This window comes from Lagopus muta, chromosome 2 (genome assembly GCF_023343835.1).
Source record: "Lagopus muta isolate bLagMut1 chromosome 2, bLagMut1 primary, whole genome shotgun sequence".
Classification (NCBI taxonomy): domain Eukaryota; kingdom Metazoa; phylum Chordata; class Aves; order Galliformes; family Phasianidae; genus Lagopus; species Lagopus muta.
Window position 1 is genome coordinate 80,129,996 of NC_064434.1, and position 23,919 is coordinate 80,153,914.

At 56.5% G+C, this 23,919-nt stretch overlaps 2 protein-coding genes across 2 annotated transcripts; one reads left to right on the forward strand and one right to left on the reverse strand.

The window, feature by feature from the left end:
• Nucleotides 1-590: 590 nt before the first annotated feature.
• NFKBIE (NFKB inhibitor epsilon) lies at nucleotides 591-8,578 on the reverse strand. The gene is made up of 6 exons (XM_048936507.1): nucleotides 8,131-8,578; nucleotides 2,211-2,313; nucleotides 1,707-1,920; nucleotides 1,527-1,615; nucleotides 1,175-1,423; nucleotides 591-1,063 (listed from the first exon to the last, which is right to left on the reverse strand). The coding sequence occupies exons 1-6, from the start codon at nucleotides 8,472-8,474 to the stop codon at nucleotides 998-1,000; spliced, it is 1,065 nt and encodes a 354-aa protein (XP_048792464.1). The 5' UTR covers nucleotides 8,475-8,578; the 3' UTR covers nucleotides 591-997.
• A 6,404-nt stretch (nucleotides 8,579-14,982) lies between these two features.
• TMEM151B (transmembrane protein 151B) lies at nucleotides 14,983-22,243 on the forward strand. The gene is made up of 2 exons (XM_048935587.1): nucleotides 14,983-15,174; nucleotides 20,591-22,243. Exons 1-2 carry the CDS (start codon nucleotides 15,085-15,087, stop codon nucleotides 22,025-22,027), a joined length of 1,527 nt encoding a protein of 508 aa, XP_048791544.1. The 5' UTR covers nucleotides 14,983-15,084; the 3' UTR covers nucleotides 22,028-22,243.
• Nucleotides 22,244-23,919: the final 1,676 nt, after the last annotated feature.

Consider the following 23,919-nt stretch of genomic DNA (forward strand, 5'->3'; position numbering starts at 1 on the left):
GCACCACCACAGTACTGTGACACGTTGCTTCCCCCAGCCACAGGGCTCCCGGCCCTGGCAGGTGCTGCTGAGGTAGTACGTAGAATACAACTCGATGGCAGCCCGAGAGCTGCTGGGGAGACCAGAGGAGTGAGTGCTGCGTTCCTGGCAGCATTCCCTCACATCTGCCTTTGCAAGAAGAGAGGAAGAAAGCTGCAAGCAGCTCTGCAGCATCGGGGGTGATTGCGCCATCCGGGATTTGCCCCACACAACAGCAGCTGCTCCATGGCAGCAAGTGGGGAATTTCCCTGGCTGGGGTGGGGTCAGCACCATGGGTGTCTGTTCACACAGCACCTCAGTGGGCCGGTTCCCCAGCACACTGCATCATGTGCTGCTCCCACAGGAGACAGGCAGGGACAGGAGGCTAGGAACTAAAAGGATGTGGAGATAGCCCAGCCACCACTTCAGCCTGTAGAACCCAGGGAAAACCCTATGTTCTCTAATCAACCTGCCATGCCACAAGCTGGGTCAGGATCTTCCCATGCTCGTTGGAAAAGAGGACACTGTGTGGGAGTGAAGTAGGTTGGGTGACACGAGAGCTCGAGCACCTGCAGCCAGAACAAATGTTTATTACAGTGAGCACTAGCTGCTCACCCACTCTTGTTCTGATGCTGGCTGGGGTGCCAGATGATGCTCTGTCCCTGTGCACTGTAATGAAGAGTCCTCTCCTGCTCCATCCCCAGTCAGTGACAGCCTGCAGCACCTGCAGTTCAGGCCCCTAGCAGGGAGCGGAATTCAGTCCTGCTGATCTGTAGCACAGACCCCACTGGGCACAAATCTGAAAACACAGCCTCCCCTGTGTAGTGCTCGTAGTGTCACCTCCTTCTGTCCAGAAAGGCAGCCTGAGGCCCACAAAACTCTTCTCCGGGCAGGGATAACACATGGCTCCATTCCCATTGCAGGCTTCAGGGTGACAGCACAGGGCAAGGAGGCCATCTGTTGTCTACGTGTCCACTGCTCACTCAGAGCACACGACGGGCTTCCCCGAGATCTTCAGGTCATCAAAGGGCAGCAAGGCAAGGAACTGCAAAAGCCAAGGGTGCGGGGCTGTGAGCATCCCTGTTGTGTCTGTGCCACCACCCTGCAGCCCCAACATACCGACAGAACTCTCGGCATCCCCACTGGCCTCACTCACATCATCGTTGCCATCAGCCAGGTCCTGGGCCGTCTCGTTTTCCATGTTCCTCAGTAGGGTGTCTGCTCCAGAGTGTGAGAGGATGGCAGCGATGGCAGCATCCTTGCGACCCACGGCCAGGTGGAGCGGGGTGCAGCCATTGTACATCTGGGCATCTACGTAGGCCCCGTTGTGCAGCAGGAACTGGACAGCACTCCGGTTGTGGCACTCCACTGCCATGTGCAGTGGGGTCTTCCCGCTTGTGCCCTCCTGTGGGTGACAAGGACATGGGTGTGAGGTCCCCCCTGCAGCACCCACACCCCATAGACAGGGTAGAGAGGTGAAGTCCCGCAGTAGCCCTTTCCAGCCTTACTTGAACATCAATGTTGGCACCGCTCTGCAGCAGCAGGGACATCATCTGGATGTTCCCCTTCAAGGTGCTGATATGCAGACAGGCCAGACCTGGGGAGAAGAGACAGCCAGCATCAGTGCCAGTCCCCCACCAACCTCCTGGATTTACAGCACAACCTCTGGACTTGTCCGTGGGTCCCACCTTGCCAGTTCTGGAGCTGCAGGTCCTGGAGGTGCCCGGGGGGCTCAGCTGTGCCCTGCAGCAGCTGCTGGGCACAGCACAGGCGTTGCTGCTCACAGGCCAAGTGCAGCGGGGTGTTGCCATTGCGGTCCTGCAGCCCAGGGTTAACTCCTTTGTGGATTAGTGCCTCGACTACACTGGGCTGCTCCAGATAGACAGCCAGGTGCAGCGGAGTCTGGAGGAGGGAAGCAGAAATTAGGAGGCAGGGGTGCGATGCAGTGCCAGCCCCCAGCAAGCAGCCTGGTGGCATGGGGTGGGCACTCCTACACCCCTGGTGCCAAGAGCTGCTTTCCTCCCTCCCAAGGTGTTGCCTTCCCCCTCTTTGGAAAGAGACTGCTCACACATCCTCATCATGCCCTGCAGCAAGCAGGAAGGCTTCCCTAGGGAAAAGGCTGATGGAGTGGGCACCCAGTAGAGTGGCACCTGCCTGCCTTATGCCTTCTGCCCATCTCACTCACGTCATACCTGGAAAAGGTCATTCTGGATTTCCAGCAGCTCTCTGGGAAGCTGAGCAATGCAGCAGAGTGCCACATCTGGGACACAGTGAATAATTGCCAGGTGAACCAACCTGCACAGGGAACAGGGGTGGAAAAGAAGGACAAAAATCAGTCCCAAGTGATACGCTCATGGGCAGAGATCCTCCACTGCTGTAGCTGAAATAATCTCCCTACCTCCCCCAGCCATCTTCTTCCCACCAGTTTGCAGCTTCCAACCTTGCCCTCTTCCCATGGCAGCTCAGCTGCAGGGTGGGACAGAAGCACAGCCTAAGGTCCCCAGGGCAGACCCGTGGGGTGACCACAGGGAATGTGACCCACCTCTCCTCCCTTGGGCCACACTGAATGCAGGGGGTTTGCACCCTCCATCTTGGGGAGGATGGCAGAGCCTGAGAAGCATTTTGCAGAGCCCAAGGGCCAGGTCTGGCCATTGAGCAGGAGGTTTGAACTCCAGCAACCGCCAGGGGAATTCCAGTTCCCCACTGCTGGCTCCACACGATGACACTTCTGCTTTCTCCTGTGCCAAGTCAGGCAGCCAGAACTGGGCAGGAGCCTAGTACCAGTGCAAGATCACCTGCGTGGCACAGCCCTTCTGCCAGGCTCTCCTCCAGCCCCCACTGATTTCCTCTTTCCCTTCCACATCCTTCCCCTTTGGTGCCGCTGTGGCAGGACTGGCATGCAGAGGGATACTAGAGTGCTCTAAAGAGCTGGGTACCCTGGTACTCACCGCTGCTGAATGCTCAGGCTGCCCCAGCCCCAGGGCAGATTTCATTCTCAGCCCACCCTCCCTTGCCCTTCCCCTGCTGCAATGCTTGTGCTGGTTTTGCACTGGTCCTTGCTGTCTCTGAGCAGTCAGAACAGAAGTGAGAGCAGCAGCAGTGGGCCCGAGGGGAATTTCCAGCCCAGCACTACCAACCTGCTGCACCCCGCATGGGCACAGTGTAAAGGAGTAGGACATCCCTCAAAGGCTAGAGGGAGGCAGGAGGGGCTGCAGGAAGGCTGCACAGCCTGAGCAGCCCAGCAAAGCTGCCTCCTCCGTGGATCAAGCCAGTACTCGACACCGCAGGCGCACCTCACCTCAAAGCCCCATTTTCAACAGTGAAACAAGCAAGTTCCCCTTTGCCCTGCTGCCTGTGGAAAAGCTGCGTCCTTGGGGAAGCCCTAGGTCATGCTGCTGCAGGGAATTCCCCGCTGGAAGTAGAGCCGCCCACATTTTGCATCCATGAGGCTGCTGGGTGCCCCGCACCGCTGACGCTCTGGAGCAGGACAGGGGATACACCAAAACCAGATACAGAAATGCAGCAGTAGCATGTGCTCCACTGCCTTCAGCTGCTTCCCACGGCTCTCAGGCCTGCCAGTGGGCAGGGAGACGCCCCAATAGATTTGCAGCAGGCCAAGGCTGCACTTCGAGATGGCCTTTGCCTGCTGTCAGGGACAGTCCCGGCCTCTCCACGCCTGCTCCCACGTGCCGAGAAGATGGCAGGATGTGCTGCTCTCAGGTATGGCGCAGATAAGCGCGTGCAGCCCGGGGACTTTCCGAAGCAATTCGGGTTGAACTTTAAACCCCTGCCGCTTTCACTTTCCAGAGCCAAACTTGGCTCCCAGGGGAGAGAGCTGCGCCCGGCTAGGGTGAACTGGGGAGGGTACCTTGGAATGCCCCGTAGCATGGGGACAGGTGTGACAGTCACAGGGGGACATGAAAAGCCCAACCCTCTGCCGGCATTTCCCTCGCCCTGGGCCAGGGGCTTTGCAACTCAGCATGTTTGGATATCCATGCTGCAGGAATTGCACAACCAGAGCCCCTTCCCACCAGTCAGATCTCAGGCTTTCCCTTGAAGCTGCTTCGAAAGATTGCTTTTTTCCTCTCACCCGTCTTGCTTCTCCACCCAGGCACAGCCTCCTCCCCTGCTTTCATTTCTGTATTTGCTCCCCTCTTTCCTCATTGCCAGGCCTTAGCTTCCTGAAATGGCTGCAGAGGTGGTGAGCTGCTGGGGAATGGTGCAGCAGACACTGGGGCTTGATGAACCCTCTGGGAGTAGTTGAGTAGCACCCTTGTTCATGGAGACGTGTGCAACTAGGAAGCATCTCCTGCTAAGCTGGGAAATGTGCCCAGGAGACCCCAGGTGCATGCTTCATGCAGAAAGCTGTTTTTTGCAGGCCACAGTCAAAAGCCATCCTCTCCGGGATGGCACACAGCAAGCCACCACCCCGGGCATGGGGAAGGAGAGGTGCCCACGTGCTGCCAGAGTTAAAGTGTCCTGGCTTGAGGATGCTGCAAGCAGAGACATGGGGACAGGGTACAGTGACACCCAGCTTTGACACAAGCAGAGTTCCACCAGTCCTCTGAATAACCTTTGCTATCTCTCTAGAACAGGGGCTGACCGTGCAGATCCTTCCACCTATGGAGGACAACAGCTTGTCCTCAGAGCAGCCTCTCCATCAATGTCTCAAGGGACCAGGCATTCAATGGAATTCACCCCAACACATTCTGATCCCTCTCCAGATAAGCTCAATAGGAATGCTTTGCTCTTGGCTCCTTGTTTTGTCTGAGCAGAGGAGGAGGAAATTGTGCGCATAATTTGCACAGGAGAAGCTTGTTACCAGGAGGAAATGGCATCAGCAGCAACACAGAGGAGCGTGAGCAGGGAGGAAAAGAGAAGGGGAATTCCACACTTACGCTGCTGCCCCGCTCCAGCCTTTCAACCTGCACTGCTAACCGCTTCCTCACACACCAGCCCCAACCTCTGTCAAGCTGCGTGGCACTGTCCCACCCTGCAGCCCATTGCTGTACAGCTCCATACCTCCCCGCATGCAGAGGTGGTTCTGCCCTGTGCTGACATCAGGTGAGCTCAGCCTGTCTGCGTGCAGAATGGGGCTCTGCTCTGCAACAGCATCCCTGCAGGGAGGGGGTGAGCCAGAAGCAAGACGGCCTGTCCCAGGAGTATGGAAATCATTTCAAACCCCAAAAGGCCCACTGGCCATGGCAATGCCATTTTGCTCATCAGGAAGCAAGTCAATTCTCCTAGTTCTCACACACACACAGACAGCCTCCCTTCAAAACAGCCTCTTGCTTGTGTACAGTGGCTAGACCTTGCCAGAGCCTGTACAGAGCCATCACTTACAGTCTGGCACACACTGCGAATTGCCACGGGCTGCTCTCTAGATGAAGCACCAGCACTGGGGCTCAGCTCCACCACCCACTCACTGGGGGGATTCCCATCCCTGGGGTGCAGGGCCACCCCATATAGCACCCAGCTCAGACACCATCCTTCACTGTCACATCTGCCTCCTCTCGTATCCACACTGAATGCAAAACCACTCAGACAACCCAGAACTGGCAGAAATCAAAGCTTCCTTCATTAATCCAGCTGAGCTCATGCCTCCCAAGTGGCAACCAAGCAAGGACTGAAAGACCTCCCTGCCCTTGTACTGCCTGACATCAGGCTTCTGCAGCCCAGCACGTGGAAATTTCCAACCCTTTTTCCTCCTCCTGCATCCTGAAGTTCTCTGCGTCTGTTGCCAGCTCTGGGGTAAACCTAAGCATGCGGAAAGTCTGAAAACACTTCCCTGAGCCCAGACTGAAGCCATAGAACAGGGAAAAACATTTCACTGGCATTATCTTGAGAAGCAGGGTTCCCCCAGCATACAGGCAGGAATCTCTAGAGAAGGGCCACGTGAGACGAGGGAGTTAAGATGGCCACATATTGTTGAGTGCCTAAAAGCAGCTCTTACCCTGCAGGACAGCCTCACACCCAACCGCTGCCCAAGCAGGCGGGAGTTGGGTGGGAAGGCCCTTCTGCTCCACAGTCACGCGAAGCCCAGAGCATCACCGCCAGTGGGAACCCACATTTACCCATGAACAGTCCCCCAGCCCTTGCAAATGCACCTCAGCCCACAACTCACTGGCACATGATTTCTTATCAGCAGACGGGGCAGCACTCATCGCCGGCAGGAGGAAGTTGGGCTTCCTCCGCATCTCTCCTTCCCTGAGCAACTCCAGCTCTGTCTCTCCAAGCTAGCAGGGGCTTCCATAAAACACAAGCAAGTGAGGAGATTTTCTATACCTCCCCATCCCACCTCACAGAAGCTGGTCCTACACCCACTCCTTTCCCAGGACATCGGGCTTACACATCTGCCTGGTAAGGCTGGGAGGGAGGGGGTTTCCTCGGCAGCTCCTGACAAAGGCTGTGTTTGTTTGGAAGCCAGAGCACAATGCCGGAGCTGCCTGCACCGAGCTCACCATCCCTGTGACTGGAAAGCCCCTCTCTCAGCTTCCACACAGAGAGGTCCCATCGGAATCCCATCTAGCAGAACAGGAGCTGGGTTGAAAGGAAGAGACGAATGCTTGGAGGAGACTGCCTGAAAGTGCAGAAGCAGCACGTCTCTATGCCTGACACGGAACAAGCGGGATGCTACACTAAGTGCAGGGCCGTGCCCATGCCTGCCTTGGCAGCTCTGGGAGCTACATGCTCCACTGCTACAGCCCCAACTTCCTCAGGACAGCAGGGGAAGGACCGCAGAGAGGGCTGGGGAGGCTGAGGCTTTTACAAATGATTCTTGGAAGGCTTGTGTCGAGGCACCCACGCGTCTCAGTGGCCAGCACCCCACACCTCCCCATTAAGCAACTTCCTTCCTATGCCAGCAGCCCCTCTGCCTTTGGGGGGCCCCCCTACGCTCCAGCAGCACTTTGCAAGGACCTATCGGCACAGGCAGCCCCCATTTGCATTGAGCAGAGCGCTGGATGCTCAGCACTGCTAAATATAAATGCTGCCCACCTCCACCACAGAGTCAGGAGGAGAGACAGGAATAGAAAAGGCAGAAGTCCACAGCCCAGCCGCGGTGACCTCAAGAATACATTTCCTTCCCAGCACCGGGAGCAGGCTCAGGAGGCCCTGTGCCAACACCCCCAGCCCCAGTGTGCAGCAGGCTCCTGCCTCACTCTGTGCAGATTTCCTGTTCTGAACTGCATCGTAGCTGAGAGAAAACAGGAGAGCGGCTCCAGCCACTGGGAGAGCTCTGAGAGAGTAACTCCAGGCAGGAGATGCCAAGGCACCGCCAATTGATGCTTCCCAAGTTAATGAGCTGTTTGCACTAGGCTCTGGCCAAGCAAGTCAGGCGAGCAGCAGGCTCAGCTGCCCTACAAGACAGACTTGAATGGTACACGCATCTCCAAGCAGCTGCACCCACCGACTGCTTTCCTGCAGCGCTGTTTCCCCAGGCCTGCCCGATGCTCCCCGCTGGCACGCTGGCTGTTAACACTATGGCCGGGGGCAGGGGAGCTGCATGCAGCCAGCCCTGCTTGCTGCCAGACCTGCCACAAATCCTCAGCAGAAATCCCACGTTAATGAGCTAACTAGCAGCAGTGCAGGCTCCCTCCTTAGCAGGAAGTAAACACCGGAGCTGGCTCCCACCTCCAGCAGTCCGGGGAGCTGGTAGCTCTGCCTCCGCGCAGCCCCTTCTCCAGCCCGCTGCTCAGTCGCTATTAAGTCAATGACTTGCTCGTATCGGCGCCCTTTGGTTTCTCTTCCTCCTGCCCTATTACTTAGCATTAAGCGCCAGCCTGGGCTTGGGGCGAAGCTGTGAGCACATTGTGCTCACACCATGTGTGTTTGTGATTAAACTCCCCGCGGAGGGAACGCAGGCAGAGGGACGTGATGAGCTGAACGCAGCTCTTAGCGGCCAAACCGTGTTACCTTGGAGGGACGCCTCTGACGCTGGGAGCGCTCTGGGCGAATGGAAAGCCCCCTGCCCTGCCAGGAGCTGGGCCTCCCTGTGCCAGAGGCGCCGAGCATCCCCGCGGCTCCCAGGTCGTTCCCCGAGAGCGGACCCAGCCCGCAGAGCGTCGCAGAGCCGCGGGCTTGCAGAGGAGGGCAGGGGCCGCGCTCACTTACGTGTCACCGTCCTCCGAGACGTAGGTGAGGGCCTCCAGCTGCCGCCGGTTCGGGCCGTCGGTTGGTGGCGGCGGCTCGGCGGACGGCAGCGCTTCGGGGAGGGCGCCGGAGCCGTAGCTGGAGTCCAGGCGCTCCTCGGAGGGGGTCGGCGGCTCGCAGGGGGCCGGGCTCTCTCCTGCGGCGGTCGGAGTTTCCCCGGCGGGGGTCGGCGGCTCGGTGAGGGTCGGGGTGTCGGCGGGAGCCGGGTTGTCCCGCCCGCCCGGCAACGAGCGCAGGGACTCGATGCCGGAATCGCACTGCCCGTCCTCGCCCTCCCAGCACTCGCCGCCGGCCGGCCGCGCCATCCCGCCGCTCTCAGCGCCCGCCGCCCGCCAGTCCCGGCCCCAGCCCCGGCGCCGGGGGGCTCATGGCCGGAAAGCCAGCGAACGGCCGCCGACTCCGACGCCGCTCCGCGGCTCCTCCTCCTCCTCCCGCCCGCACTGACTCAGCCGCGCCCGGCCCCGCCCGCCCGGGATTCCCCCCGCTGCGGGCAGCGGCCCCGCACCGCCTCCGTGGGGCCCTTCCTCAGCCGGGGGCCGCTCCCGAGTCTGCGGGGCTGACGCCCGTGTGCCAGGACCGGCAGCCCGGGGCCGCAGCGTGCCCCCCAGGCGGGACGGAGTGTGGCCGCAGTCTCCCCGCCCTGGTTTGGCTCTTTGAATGGTAGCCGTGTTGCGGTCCCCGTGCCGAGGGGAGATTGGGACTGAGTATAAGAAAAATGTGTTTTATAGTAAGGGTGGTGAGGCAGTGGAGCAGGTTGCCCAGTCCCTGAAGACACATAAGGTCAGGCTGGACAGGGCTCTGAGCACCTGACCTAGCTGTGCATGTTCCTGTTCATCCCAGGCGAGTTGGACCAGATAGCCTTCAAAGGTCCCAAATCGAGGCCATCCAGCCGCATCTCTCAGGGATCTGTGGGCTCTATCTGGTTACCTCCCAGCACCGCAGGCAGTGGGCTTTCCACAGAAGGCAATCTAGATAGCTCTGAACGTGGGTGACGCACTTGGAAATCAGGTTTCACTTGCTGTTTTCGTTGCTTTTATTTTCACTTCTTCCTCTCTCACCTGCAAGGTACACACCTTCAGAAGGGGAAGGACCTGCTTGTTCCCACATCTGCAGGAAGCTCACCTGGGTGGCACTGGGCACGTGGACTCAGAGCCGCATGCAGCGTGCTGAGTATTTCCCCTCTTGCTGCAGCCTGCTGCAGGTTTGCATCACTTTCTGAGCATCGCCCAGCCAGGCTTGCATCTGCAGCCCTGCTAAATGCACACTGCTCCCAAAGTGCCTCCAAGCAGATGGAAAGAGAGGGTTTGGGGTGTGAGGGCAGGGGCAGCATGGCAGCAGGCAGAGGAAGTCTGTGCTGGCATCAGTAACCTCCAGCTGTCCTCCCACGCTCAGGTTCTGTTTTGGTTTCTCTGGTCGTGTCACTGGCTATGCCTGAATACAAGATGACAACTGCTCAGCTTCTCCCACACCTCCCAGCTCTGCCCGTGGATCTGGGTCATACACTCACGGCACCCCCGTTCGCACCCTGCTGGTGGCTGCAGCCCAGCTCAACAGCGCTGCAGATGTCATTTTTGACCGTGCTGCACATAGCTGATAACTTGCAGGGCCTCTTATGGGGCAGAGCCCATCTGGGCCTCTTTTGAGTCTTGGGCTTTACTGAGTTGTCACAGCCAGCCCAAAGCGCAGCACAGAAATCACAAGGGCAGCGATCAGCTTGGGGTCTGCATGTCATAGGCCAAACTCTTACGCATCTCCTGTGAGAGCCATTTAGCTCCCCCTTCTTCAAATACTCACAGAATCCTTAGAGTTGGAAAAGACCTCTAAGACGATCTGGTCCAACCACCAGCCCATGCCCACTGACCATATCCGTCAGTGCCACAGTCACACAGCTCTTGAACACCTCCAGGGATGGTGACTGCACCACCTCCCTGTGCAGCTTGTGCCACTGCATTATCACTCTTCTGGAGAAGAGTTTTTTTCCTAATATTCAACCTGAACCTCCCCTGGAAGTTCTTCCCACACGTACAGAGTTCCTGCTCTTTCAGCTTTGTGTTATCCATAAAGTACTCCTCCGGATGCCCTTACTGGTTTTTATATGGCACTATACTGTACTGTATTACAGCTCTATCATAAAGCTATGACTTGTGGTTTAGAGGGGAAATATTGGTGGTAGGTGGACGGTTGGACTAGACGATCTTAAGAAGTCTTTTCCAACCGTAGTGATTCTATGATTCTGGGCTTTCTACAATCCCCTTCTGCTATGTCACTGAACATCATTATCACTGCAAGTAGACACATCCCTGTTCTTGCGAGGGAGTTGGGCGAGACGGCCTTTAAAGGTCCCTTCCAACTCAAACGGTTCCACGGTTCTATGAAATAGAGAAGGGACCCATTCCCACTAGAGGTCAGTGTCCGCACACGGCACCGGCAGCCACCCAGCCAGGCTTCCAGCTCGGACGCGGTGCCACGGAGATGCCAGGCCCCGCTGTGCGATTTCCAACACCAGGCATGTCTCGAAGTGCCCTGAACAGCAAGCTAGCTTGCAGGCTGGGTGAACAAAGAACCCAGACGTGCTAACCGCATTTCCCTCTGAACTGGATCCTTCTTGTGGGACCACTGTCTGGTCTGTGAGTGCAGCAGCAGGGCTCCGTTCACCTCTGTGCAGATGGCTGGGAACGCCTCGCTGCGTGTTCATTGACGTTGCTGCGGGCTCCAGAGCCCTCCCAAGGGAGGTGACAGATGTAGGAAGGGGGTGGCAGATGGTCTTGGAGGACAGATAATCAAAAGCAGGCACAGTTGGATGGTGAGACATTGCCTGAGGTGAGAAATCTTGTCACCTGGGGCTCCCTCTGTAGCTGTGGGAAGCCAGACACGCTGCCAGAGGCAGGCTGGTGCACTGCCTGCCCCCCAACTGGCTGCACCCTCCCACCTGCTCCACCTCTCCCCTGTTCCCCTTCATTCCAGACCTCCCCCAGCACTGCTGCAGGTGTCTGTCCCACTCCCAGCGAGCTGCACGTGCTGCCAGAGCTATTATTCATGCAGCTCAGTGCTGCTCTCCGGAGAGCCAACGCGCCGAGCTGCCAGGCTGCATTAGGGCTTGTGTCTCTATGCCTGCATCCCTGTAAGCTTGGAATAGACTTGGGCGAGCCACAGCGCTGCAAACAAGGAGCCCAGGAAGGGATTAAGAGAGGAGGGAGAGCTGGCCTGGGAGGCAGAGGAAGGCTGGCATCCTGACATGCAGCATAGAGGGGCTGAGCACAAGTCACAGTGCTGCCACTCGCTGGGACAGAGGGGCCGTCCCAGGTCGGCTCATTGCTTGAGGGGGATGTTAATCATCTGCTGGGCTGCTGCAGAGAGGAAAGCCACTTGTCTGTGTCAGAAACCTCTGTGGAGCCTCACAAATAATTGCAGTGATGGAGAAAAAGCCTCTCTTGGGGCTGAGTGAAAAGAAAACAAACTGCTCTCAGGCAGCTCACTGGGAAGGGAAGGATGGGAGCAGGCGTCAGAGATTTCCCAGGTGTGAAAGGTACCACAGAACACAAGCAGCAGGACCTCACAACATTTCAAACAACTGCACCTAACTGTGCTGTTTTACTATGCTGTTTTAAAAGACCTTCGAAGCTGGTTCCTCACCCACAGGTTGGCAGTTTGGCCAACAGCAAAGAACCCTGCAGGCTTCAGTGGGTTTCCTCTCCACTGCAAAAAAAAAAAAAAAAAAAAAAAAAAGAGGTGAAAAAGGTAAAAATACACTCTCCTCCTCCCAGCAGCCTGGCTGTAGCCAAGGGAAATCTCAGTGATGGCGGACATCTCATGGGAACACCATGCTTGAAAAGGTGAATGGCCAAAGAGCTGTCCGTAAGTCTGAAGAGCAGCAGCAAAAGGCTGCATTTAACTGGAGCAAAAAGCACGTCCCCGCACCCATGCTCCCTTTGTTGCATTGTTAAGGAGCAATTTAATTGGAGCGACACTTTCTGGAAGGCTCAGACAGCTGCACAGAATAGCCTTGAAATGTTTAAATTTAATTGGCTGCAATCTCTGAGCTCAGAAAATCCCGTGGCCAACACAGGGGATTCTCTGTGACACACCTTCTTAAGAGAGAAGAAGAGGCAAACCACCAAGAATCACTGATTGCTCAGGAACAAAAGACTGAGGCTTGACCGTGCCTGACTGGTTGGACACAACCAAGCTACAACCAGTATTTATACAGATATGGTGTTACAGAATGTTGCAGCACATTCACTGTAAGCCTATGGTACAAATGCTGGAACAAGGAGAGGTATCTGTGCCTGCCTCGTATGACATAAAGCCTCTTTCAAACATTTTCTAGATCTGAAGTGTAGATTTAAATGACGGGGTAAAAACTGATGCATACTGAACCAGAAACGAAAAGGATATTTCCTGTCAGTGCCAGAGATGGAGGTGTGAGAAGTTTTCTGGATTGACATGTTATGGAAAATGAATAGAGCATACTGCCAATATGACCCAGAGCTTTGTATCTGCCTGGAACAGATATGAATGTCTCTGCAGAGTGACAGATATGGGGTATCTGGAGAATGAACCTGCCAATGTCCCATTAGGGATATTGCTTCAGTTGCCATGTCTTCTTGGGAGATTTCCTGCTTCTTCCAAACTCAGAAATGTCCCTGTACCAAAAATGCACAGCTCTTCAACATCACCTTCTGCTCCAGCATCCCCAAATCCAAGTGTTTTCACTTTAGAGAGAAAGGGTGTCCAGAAGGAGTAATCTGGGAAGCAGGTAACACCCCTCCTACCCTGCCTTTCAACCAGACACCCTCCTTCATATGCAGCTGGCCACCAGCCTGCAGGAAGGTGAGCAGGGTGGAAAGGACCTACATGTCATATCACCTTTTTTCTGGGGGAACCCTGTGCTCTCTGCAGCACTTAGCAACCATGCCCCTGCATTCCCCTCTGAGCACAGAAACCTGCCATGTGCCTCTTTCGATGGCTGGGAACTCACACATTTCAGTTGAGACAAAGCAAGTCACAGAACTTCTTGGTGACATCCCGACTCAGAAATAGCAAAGCTGGGGCTGTGCTTATCAATGGTGTCTCTGAGATACAGAAACTGTTCTGCCAGGGTCAGAAGACATTCAATACAAAAAAAAAAAGCATCCTCCTGGATCACTGGTAGTTGCAGTACCCACTGATAAGAGATGTATTGCATGGATGGCTCTGTAGGGTTGGTGGCAGTCACCATCCCACCAAGCAGAGAACAAACCAAAAATAGGCAAGCCATAGCAAGCAGCTCCCTGCAGTCTGTGGTACTATTGAGGAACTCCTTGCCAGCGTACGTGCAGAATGTCAGAGTCAAAATTTACCACTGATTCAACAGTGAATGGACAAATTCACTGGAGTAAAAGCCACCGTGGTCTGAATACAAAGATGCAGACCTGTACCACTCTTTTTCTCCTCCATCCACACTTTTTGGGTGACTTTCCCACATCTGGGAGAACAACAGTGAACAGAGAACAACTGATCCTGGAGGACAATCGTCTCACACACTCCTGTTGGTCCAGCTGATGTCACTTCCCTCAGGAGTCCCCATCACTGTACAAAGCAGCAATGCATATATGCATGCAGATGATCTGCAAATGTCTGCTAGTGTGCGTGTGATAATGCTTGATGTTGCTGCAGACACCTTGGCTGGAATAGGTTGTGCCATGGTGCACACAACACTGAGTTCTCCTCGGCAGCTCAGGAATCAGCACAGAGGATGGCTGACACCCTTTGGGAGCCAAAACCTGCCTGCAGGATTGGGAAAGGGGTGCCTGAAAAAGAGGCAGTGAAATTCAGAGCAGGCTGTTCCTGCGTGCTGCTGTTCCCATGGAAACAGGGGAACGGAGAGAGGAAATCCATCCCAGCCTCTTTGGAAGGCAGCTCCCATGCATCACCCCGCTGCCACACCTGTCCCCACGGGAAGCAGTGGCTGCAGTTCTCCCAGGTCTCCTCGAGTGAGATCATGAGGCCTACAGATGTTTCCTTTTCTTGTCCCAGGCAGCAGAGAAAACACGCATCCCAGCCCCAAGGCTGAGCCTCAGAGCTTGCAAAAAGTGAAGCAATTTCCAGCAAATTCTGCAGCTTATGTGGGGAAATCCAGGTTATGGAGTCACTGTCCCTGGAGGTGCTCAAGAAATGCACAGATGTGGCACTGAGGGACACAGTTAGTGGGCATGGTGGGGATGGGTTGGTGGTTGGACGAGATGATCTTAGAGATCTTTTCCAACCTTTGTGATTCTATGATCCTATGAAAAGTCAGACACGTATTTCCCAAGGCTGGCATGGAGGCAGGTCTGTACCTGCAGTATCTGGATCTGGGCCCTTCCTGCGCTGCGTGCATCCCCTGAGGATGCTGCTGTCTCCCAGTCCCGATCCGGGATCTGTTAGGCGGCGCCAGCAGTGCCAGCTGGCCGCATGACAACCTCCAGCCAAGTTATCCCCAGGAACTGGCAAAACGCAGCCAGAGCTCCCGCACGTCGCTCTTCCCAACCGGGAGCGGGGGCCCTCGGCGAGGCGGGCAGCGGGGCTCTCCCGTGCGGCTCCGCTGCCCAGGGGCTCGGGGCGGCCGTGCGGCGCTCCCCGCATCCCCTCCTCAAGGTGACCCGCCGCTCCCCCCCCCCGCCCCCCTCCATCTCTGTCCCCGTCCCCCTCCACGGCGTCCCTCCCACCGCGGCTCCGCCCGCCCTCCGCTGCGCTGCGGCGGGGCCGGGGGCCGGCGGGCGGCGAGCGCTGCCGCCGTGCCGCGGCTGGAGCCGTGCCGCGGTGGGGCTATGCCGCCGCGCCGCCCGCCCCGCCGCCCGCCCGGGGACCGGGGAGGCAGCGCCCGGCGGCGGGCGGGATAATGCGGCTGCGGGCCGGAGCCGGAGGCGACGACAGCGGGGAGCCCCCGCCGCCGCCATGTCCCCCCCGGCCTCGGCGGCCGCGGCCAGCGAAGGAGGCAGCAGCACGTCGGTTCCGCCGGAGGAAGCGGAGGGGGTCCGAGAGGAGGTGAGGTGCCCCCAACCACCCTACCCGTCTGCATGGGGCCGGCTTTGCATGGCGCGCTCGCTGACCGCCCCGCCGCTAGCCGCGCCGCGCCGTGCCCGCACAGGTACGGACCCCCGAAGCCCCCTCCCCTGCCGCGGCCCCGCTGCCCCGCGGTGCCGCCCGCACCCGCTCGCTCCGGCCCGGCCCCGGCGCGGCTGGAAGGAGCGCAGCAGACGGGAACGGAGCCTGGATGTGAATGCCGGGGATGGGGGGAGGAACGGGGACCGTCACAAAAGGAGAGCGCGAGGCTTTGGCTTGCTGCAGTGGGGAGAGGTGGCCGTGCTTGGGAAAACGAGTCCCCCTCTTCCTCGCCCCTGCCTTGGGGGGATGCGGGGGAAGACGCGGCCGGCAGTGGGGTGAGCCTCTTTGTCCCACCCCCAGATCGGGCTTCCCATGGGGATTAGGGGCCACGGCGGTCCCTGGAGAGCAGCGGCATCGCAGGGAGAGCGGAGCGCTCCTCACCTGCGGGAGGCGGCGAAGGGCAGCGCGGTGGGGGTGCGCGGGGCTGCGCATCGCCGTCCGCTGCTGCCGGGAGCTGCGGTTGGCGGTGCTGCATAGTGCCGTGTTCTCTGCCTCCTCGGCTTGGGGAGAACATACGTGCGCGTGGAGTTGTCCTACATATACAGTCGTGTATTCAGATATAAATAACTGTGGGAAAGGAATGCCGAAGTTCAAGGTCTGGGGAGCTGTGCACATAGAGTGTACTCTGAGGCTCTTCCTCAGCTCCCGTTTCCTGCTGCTGTCCAACAACCCCTGAGCCCCGGGGCTCCAGACAGAACCTGAGCAGCATGGTGCTTCAGTAGGGCAAATACATGCATGTATCACTCCTGGACGTGGTCTCTTGTCTCCTGTGCCCTGCCAGTGCTATGTCCAAGGGAGCATGTTGCCTTCCAAGAGGTGCCACCATAAGAGCTGGGTTGGATGACACAAGTGCAGCATGGGTGAGAATCTTTGGCCTCCAGCATCCCCGGCCTCACAGTCATGAGAAGGTGGACCAGGCTGTGTTGGCTCTGCAGTGGCTGCTAGTCATGTTGTCAGTATGGTTGTGCTCAGTGGGAGCAGACAGCAGGGCTGGAGTCTGTGACCTGGTTGCATGGGGCTAAGGGCTCGCTTCCCTCAGTCAGCAACTGCCATGGAGCTGCCATGGGGAGAGGGAGGCTGCATCTTCTCCTTACATGGATGTTTGGGGTCTGGAAAAGGGGAAATGAGATCTGTCCTGTCTGAAGGTGCCTTATCTCTATGTCTCAGGTCACTGTACCTAGGAGCCCCGTAAGTCTCCAGGGCCCTTTGGCTCATCGCAGCAAGGCACACAGTGAGCCAGAGCTAGCTGTAGAGGAGCTGCTGTTCCATCCAAGCACCTGCTTCCTGTTGGCATCACAGGCATACACCTACACTTAGCAGTGCCGCACTGAATCTCTCTCAGCAACACATTTCCACCCATCAGGTTATGAAATGTCAAGACACAGGCTCTTCAGCCTGAGGACAAGCTAAAAAATTCCCTCATCCTACTGCTGAGATGGAATGCAATGGAAGGAACTGGTTCTCTTCCAATTGTAAAATGGAGACCTTGGGCCCGTCGCAGGAGCTGACTGCTGGCAGGGTTCCCTGCCTCCTAGATATTCTGCTTTTCCTTTTGCTCTGCAGTTGGCAGCACTGCCAGCCTGGGCCGAAGCAGCTGCTGCTTCCAGGGAAGCGGTTCCTGAGCTGTGATGGTGAGGTGTCATTTGGGCCCAGCTGGGATCCTTCTGAGCAGCAGTGGCCATTGTTTGCACAGAGCACAGGAGGATGGTGGCAGGTCTTAGAAGTGTCAGGGTCCTGCAGCGCTTCTGGTGTTGTTCAGTGCTCAACAGAGCTGCAGGACCCCAGAGGTAAGGGCAATAAAGGGACTTCTGCTATGTGCTTGGCCATCAGGGTTTTGGGCAGGGTTATCCCCTTGAGGGGGATATTAAGGATTCCCCAGGTATCAGTATCAGCAAGTGCTCAACAGAGCTCAGCTCAGCAATGGGCCCCTCTTGGATGCTGCTTCTGCCCTGTGCATTGTGGACATTTCAGTTTCATTTGTGGCAACTCATAAGTCATCCCACCGTCCTTTCCTGTCCTCCCCCAAGCAGCAGCTGCAGGCGTAAGGATCCATCTTCTTTCACCTCAGGGTGATGTCAGAAGACTGTGTGTGAGGCCCATGGGATCCACCTGCCCTTGCCCTTCCCAAATGCACTTTACACACATGCACAGAGAAAGGTGTTTTGCAGGCATTAGGGAGGTTGTGCAGTGGGACAGGAGAAGGTGAGAGGTTGGTTGGGGTCACACAGAGGTGTTGGCCCAGCCAAGGCTGACTCCATTCTCTCTCCAGCAGAGGTGTTGGGGTACACCTGCATAGCAGATTTGCTCCCCTGTCCAATTCAGGTGTGAGCAGTGGAAGTAGCTCCTGGTGACACGGGAATACCCTGCTTGCAGCAGAGCAGGGCAGGCCTTCACCTCATCCCACTGGACTGCAGCAAGCAGGCGACTGTGGCATTTATGTCACAGCCTGCGCTCCTCTGAGTGACACCATTCTGGGACAGAAAGGATTTCCCTGTCCCCAGCTTTCTCATCTTCATGTTTTCATTTGCTGCTCTGGGCTTCTGCAAGGTTGGGTGAGAGCCCAAGGAGGTGACCTTATTCAGCAGCTTCTGTGGGGAAGCCTTGGAGCTGGCTGCGTGCTCCCATGAGCCCTGTGCAGCCCTGGAGAAGAGCAGAGATGCTGCATTTCCAGCCAGGATTAGGCTCTGCAGCTGGCTCCTCCTCCAGCTCTGCTGTAGTTGTATCCCGTTATTGGCACTTGTTCGGCTTTCAGAAGCCCCACTGGTGCCACTGATGCGTATGTGTTTTACCTCAAAAGCCTAGAACAAAATGGGAATGTAAACAACATACAGCAGGGGTTAGTGTGACCCTGTAAAAGCGCTGCAGTGTCTGAATGCTGCGTAGTCTTAGGAGGAGACTACTGTGTGGACTAGAGCCCTGCTAACATAGTTCCTGGAAGCGAGCCGTGGCTGCATCATCCTCCTGGTGCCATGCCCCGGGTCCCTACCTGCAGCACGCTCTGCCTGGAGCTCTGCAGGGCTCTGGCTGCATTGCCCTTCTGCTGAGCAAGACCAGCAGCCGGCTCTGCACCAGCTGCTGCTGGGGACAGCTTGCAAGGCAGAAGGCAGCTGGGGCAGAGGAAATCTTCAGCTGCTGGAGTGGTGGCATGAGAGCTGTGCTGTGTCAGGGCCGAGACCCTCATGATTGCAGTGAAGGTTTGAGAAAGCAGGACACAGGTCAGGCAGCTCTGCAAGGTATACCTGCTTCATCTCCCTGCTCCAGGTTCTCTTCCCACAGTTCGCATCTTTTCCAATGTGATGCTGCTGCAGCTGGGGGTTGCATTGGGAAGAGTGTAGGGTGCCTATTCTCTCAGGCAGAGCTACCTGCAGTTCTCACTGCTGCCTGCAGAGCAGGACTGTCTGCATACTTTCCTCAGATCTGTGTCCCTGCCACTAGCTCTTGTTCTCAGCAGGTTACCACAGAGTGAGGTCTCAGTGCCTCCAAAGCTTGGGACCCCCCAGAGGGAAGTGCCTTTGTTCTGTTCCTGGTGCCAGCATCCGTTTGATGCATAGCTGCCTGCTCCACTCATGACAGACAGGCAGCAGGGAAGGACAGCACACTCCCTCCAGGAGAGAAATCTCTGCTGGAGTTGGGCTGGAGCCAGTCCTGCTGCTCACTGTGGCTGTGGTCCCATAAGGGAGGAAAGATTGGCGTGTAGGGCTCCAGGGGACCAAGGTAAGGGCTGGGATGCTCTTCAACGAGAGAAGGGGGAATTTATGGAGGAAATAAGAGGTCTAGATCTTTTTCCAGGCCTGCCAGTGCTTTGTGACCTCTGGTTCTTCCTAAAATGTTCTTTTTCACACCAAGAGTGAAAATGACTTCCTCCTTCCTGGCAGTGGGAATCCACTAAGTTCTATGGGATCTTCAAATGACAGGCTTCTGGCATCCAGTGGCTTGGGAAACAGGAGGACAGTGGCTGGACTGTGGAGTCGTAGTCTGCAGGGGTTCCACATATCCTCAGTCCTGCCCTGGCTCTGCAGTGAGCCTGCTGGCAAATCCAGGTTTCAGAGAAGGGATGGTGCCAAGCTTGAGGATTGTTGCCATGAATGGTGACATTACAGCTGGCAGTAATGCAAAGGCGCAGGTGAGCTCAGGAAAAGGCAGCATGGCTCTGATGTCTTTAGCCACTGACATCCAGAGGGGAGCTGGGCTCAAGGGATAAGCAAGGCATACAGAGAGAAGAGTGTCTGAAGCCATCCATGCTGCGTGCAGTTGGAGAAGATGGGCAAAGCTGAAAGCTGCTTAGTGACATCTGTGGCATGTGCCCAAGGCTGGGCTTCTCATCACCTCTTTCGGGACATACCTTTGGGGATTGCTGTGTTGGATGACATCTATGCTGGACAAAGTCTTTTTGTATGAGAAAGTAAATTGCTTCTTTGCATGTCATTTCTTTGGGTTTGATAATGTCAGTCTCATTGACCAAACAAGCAACATGATGGATCAGTATTCAAAACTTCAGGATATTGGAGAATGTGTCAGATGTTTCCTTAGGTAGGGGGATTTCACGGGTCTTTGTGAATGCACCAGTGCAATCACTTTAAGAAGTGCTATTGCTGAAATCCTGACCTTTAATAATCGCTGTAGACCTGAGAGCAGTTTTTCTGTAAAGATGGGCTTTCTCAGTCAAAACCCAGTACACACAATTTGCTGCCAGCCATGCCCTTATGTCTCGCTTCTCCGAGCTGTTGCAGGTCTGTGGGGTGTTCCTCACTTCCAGTCCAAGCATCTTTTAGGATGCTATTCAATACTGCCTTCTCTCTATCCAGAGGTGGCTGCACTTCAGTCAGCCACCGGTTTGTGTTGTTTCTGAAGCATTTCAGAAGCACTTTGGAGCTTCTGGGCTGCTAAGTGGTGTAGTGGGCTGCTAAGTGGTGAAGATCACTATGGCCAGAAGCCTTCCCTGCTGCAAAGGTCTCTGTGCTATAGGTGCTCCAGACCACTTGTGCTGACCTAGCAGGAGCAACTTGAACTGAGTAGTGATTGGGAAAAGGGGACTTGTGTGCAAGGGGACACAGACATATTGGGATGAGGTTCAGTGTGGTGTTTGGAGGAGAGGAGCCATCATTGGAGCTGGCTGCATTGGTGGGACTGGTGCAGAAAGCTGGGGCATGCAGAGGAGATCCACGAGCTTCCATCTTGCTGTGCTTGACATCTGTTCCCCATGGCATCCTGCTGCCTGCTTGCCTTCCTCTTGTCCCTCCAGCCTACTGACCTCTCCTCTTGTTCTCTCTCCCCTTCTCCTGGCCCTCTGGAGCAGCAGCGGCCGGTGAAGCAGTCTCTCAGCAAGTCGCTGTGCCGAGAGTCCCACTGGAAATGCCTGCTGCTGTCACTGCTGATGTATGGCTGCATGGGAGCCATGACGTGGTGCCACGTCACCAAGGTGACCCGGCTGACCTTTGACAGTGCCTACAAGGGCAAGTCCATGATGTACCACGACAGCCCCTGTTCCAATGGCTACGTCTACATCCCACTGGCCTTCCTGGTGATGCTCTACGTGGTATACTTGGTGGAGTGCTGGCACTGCTACACCCGCAACGAGCTGCAGTACAAAGTGGATGTGGAAAGCGTGCATGAGCGAGTGCAGCGGATGCAGCAGGCGACCCCGTGCATCTGGTGGAAGGCCATCAGCTACCACTATGTCCGGAGGACCCGGCAGGTGACCCGCTATCGTAATGGGGATGCCTACACCACCACCCAAGTGTATCACGAGCGGGTCAACACCCACGTGGCAGAGGCCGAGTTTGATTATTCCAACTGTGGAGTCAAGGACATCTCCAAGGACCTCATTGATTTGGAGAGCTACCCAGCCACACGGCTCCGCTTCACCAAGTGTTTCAGCTTTGCCAACGTGGAGTCGGAGAACTCCTACCTGACCCAGCGGGCCCGCTTCTTCACCGAGAACGAGGGCCTGGATGACTATATGGAGGCCAGGGAGGGGATGCACCTCAAAAACGTGGACTTCAAGGAATACATGGTGGCCTTTTCCGACCCAGACAACCTGCCTTGGTACGTATCCCACTATGTTTTCTGGGTGGCTGCTCTGCTGACCCTATCCTGGCCCCTGCGGGTGCTAAATGAGTACCGCACTTCCTACGTCCATTACCACGTGGAGAAACTCTTTGGGTTTGACTACGTGGCGGTGACACCGGCTGAGGAGCGCTCCTTCTGCCGGAGGATGCCCCGCGTCAACACGGTGGACAGCACCGAGCTGGAGTGGCACATCCGATCCAACCAGCAGCTGGTGCCCAGCTACTCGGAAGCCGTCCTGATGGACTTGGTGGGGCTGTCCGGCTGCACCAGCTACTCCGCGTGCCGCTACGGGGGCTACCGGCAGAACTGCGAGCGGTGCCACAGGACTATAAGCAGCTCTTCCATCTTCTCCCGCAGCGCCCTGAGCATCTGCAACGGCAGCCCCCGCATCCCCTTCAGCAGCAGTCGCTTCTCGCTGGGCCGCCTGTACGGCTCACGGCGCAGCTGCCTCTGGCAGAGCCGGAGCGGGAGCCTGAATGAGCAGAGCTGCCCCACGGAGCAGACCCGCCTCTCCAGCCAAGTGACGGTGGAGGAGGAAGACCCCCCTCCTTATCAGGACGCCCTCTACTTCCCCATCCTCATTGTGCACCGCAATGAAGGCTGCCTGAACCACGACCACCGTCACCTCCACCGCAACGGGTCCTGTGTGGAGACCTCACTGTGAAGGCGGAGGGCAGTGGGATCTCATTGCCGAGGGCCTGGCCTGAGCCAGCGCGGGGTTTGAGAGAGGAGCACTGGGGAGGGAGGTGGCCCAGGAGGACGAGGTGGGATGGAGCAGTGGCTCCGACCTCCGGAGGGGTGAGTGATGGCGCTTCCCTGGCCTGGCACAGAACTCTAGATTGACCACCACATGCAAAAAAAAAAAAAAAAAAAAATCATCCTAGAACCGTAATTCACAGCATCAAGATCCAGAGCGAGGAAGAAAAAGACAGGCCTGGCATGGGAGGGGGTGCTGCAGTGGGTGTTCCATTCCCAGGCTGGCGTGTGCTTGGAGGAAGCAGCAACCAGCAGACAGACCCTGCTGCACCTCGCTGCCCTCCTCCCCCTGCTGCAGCCAGACCCAGGGTGGGGGCACTGACCGACAGCTTAGAGAGAAGGCTGAGCACCACAAATCCAGCTTCGCCTGACCCCCAGCTTGTACCCCACCCTCCCCGTTTGTTTTTTAGACCATGCTCCGACTGTTACATGCTCTCGCTGGGAAAGGCATCACCTCTGGAGGACACCAGGTACAGCTCCTTAGAAAGCTTTGGCACTCTGAGTGTCAGCATCCCCTGGGTAAAGGACTGCCTGTTTGGGATAGCCACGGACAGGCAGCCCTGGGTGCCTCCGGGTGGAATGGAGTGCAGCAACGCTGATCTGCTGACTGGAGGAGGGCTCAGTTGGAAGGAGAGCGAGAGGTCCCTGTGAGCTGGGGAAGGGGAAGGGATGGCACTGGGACAGCAGCACGTGGATGTCAAGTTGGCATGTCAATTGGTGGAGGTCCCATCGTACCCCCAGTAGCTTTAGACATGCATCAAGGAAGGCTCTGGTCAGTTCAGCTGCAGTTCAGCTATTGATAGTAGACCAGCAAGGTGGTGCATGTTTGCAAGAGGGAATTTTGCACAAAATTAGGCTGGTTTCTGGCTGCATTCCAAGCTGCAATCTTCTGGCAGCATGGTTTTGGCAGGAAATTCTAAGGGGCAGGGAGGGAGAAATGCAAAAACACACTGGAGCGTTGGGAACCCCAGAATGGGGACATGGGGAGCAAAGACAGCCCTCCTTCTCAGGCTCATCACGCTTCCTTCATCCACCTGGGCAGGTGATGGCCAAGAGCAATGTGTCATGGATCGCAAGAGCAAGTCCATTAGCTTGTGGTCATTTGGACATTCACACTGTCAGAAGTAAACCAGCAAGGCATTAACAAAGGATCTGTTTTTTCAGCCATGCTGCATTTCTTCACCTACAGGTCATGGAGTCTTGAGTGAAGATGTCTTGTTCTACCAGATCAGCCCGTGTTAGAGAATCATCTCCAGTGATGAAACTGACCTATTGCAGGATCCTTCTCTAACATGTATCACATCTCTGTAGGATACAGAGACAAGCTTTGAGAGATCACATCCTTAGGATCTGTAAGGCTTTGCCTCCAGAGCGGTTCTTTTCCGCTGTTCGTGCTGGTGTGCCCTGGACAGTATCTCTTGCCCTTCAAGTCAGTTTGTCCTCCTGGATCTCAAGGGCTATGCTCCAAACAACAGTGGTTTGAACAGAAAATCTCTTAAAATCTTACTCTGTTATGCTTCTGTCTTGTAACCTACCCTTATTTTAACAACCAGACATAGATGTCTGAAATAAGAGGGCCTCCATAAGAACCTGGAAGCACTAGCTCTCTGGTGTGGGCACATCCTCCTCTGCTTTTTGTTCCTGATATTATTGGCACAAATTCAGACTGGGTGGAAGTGGATACCACCCCACTGACTGCCCTGGGATTTCCGTGCTCAGTGATTGCCCCATGGCTCGCTAGGTGCTTGTGCTTCTTATTCCAAGGGCATAATGCAAGCCCAAGCCAGTGCTGAGTGTCCT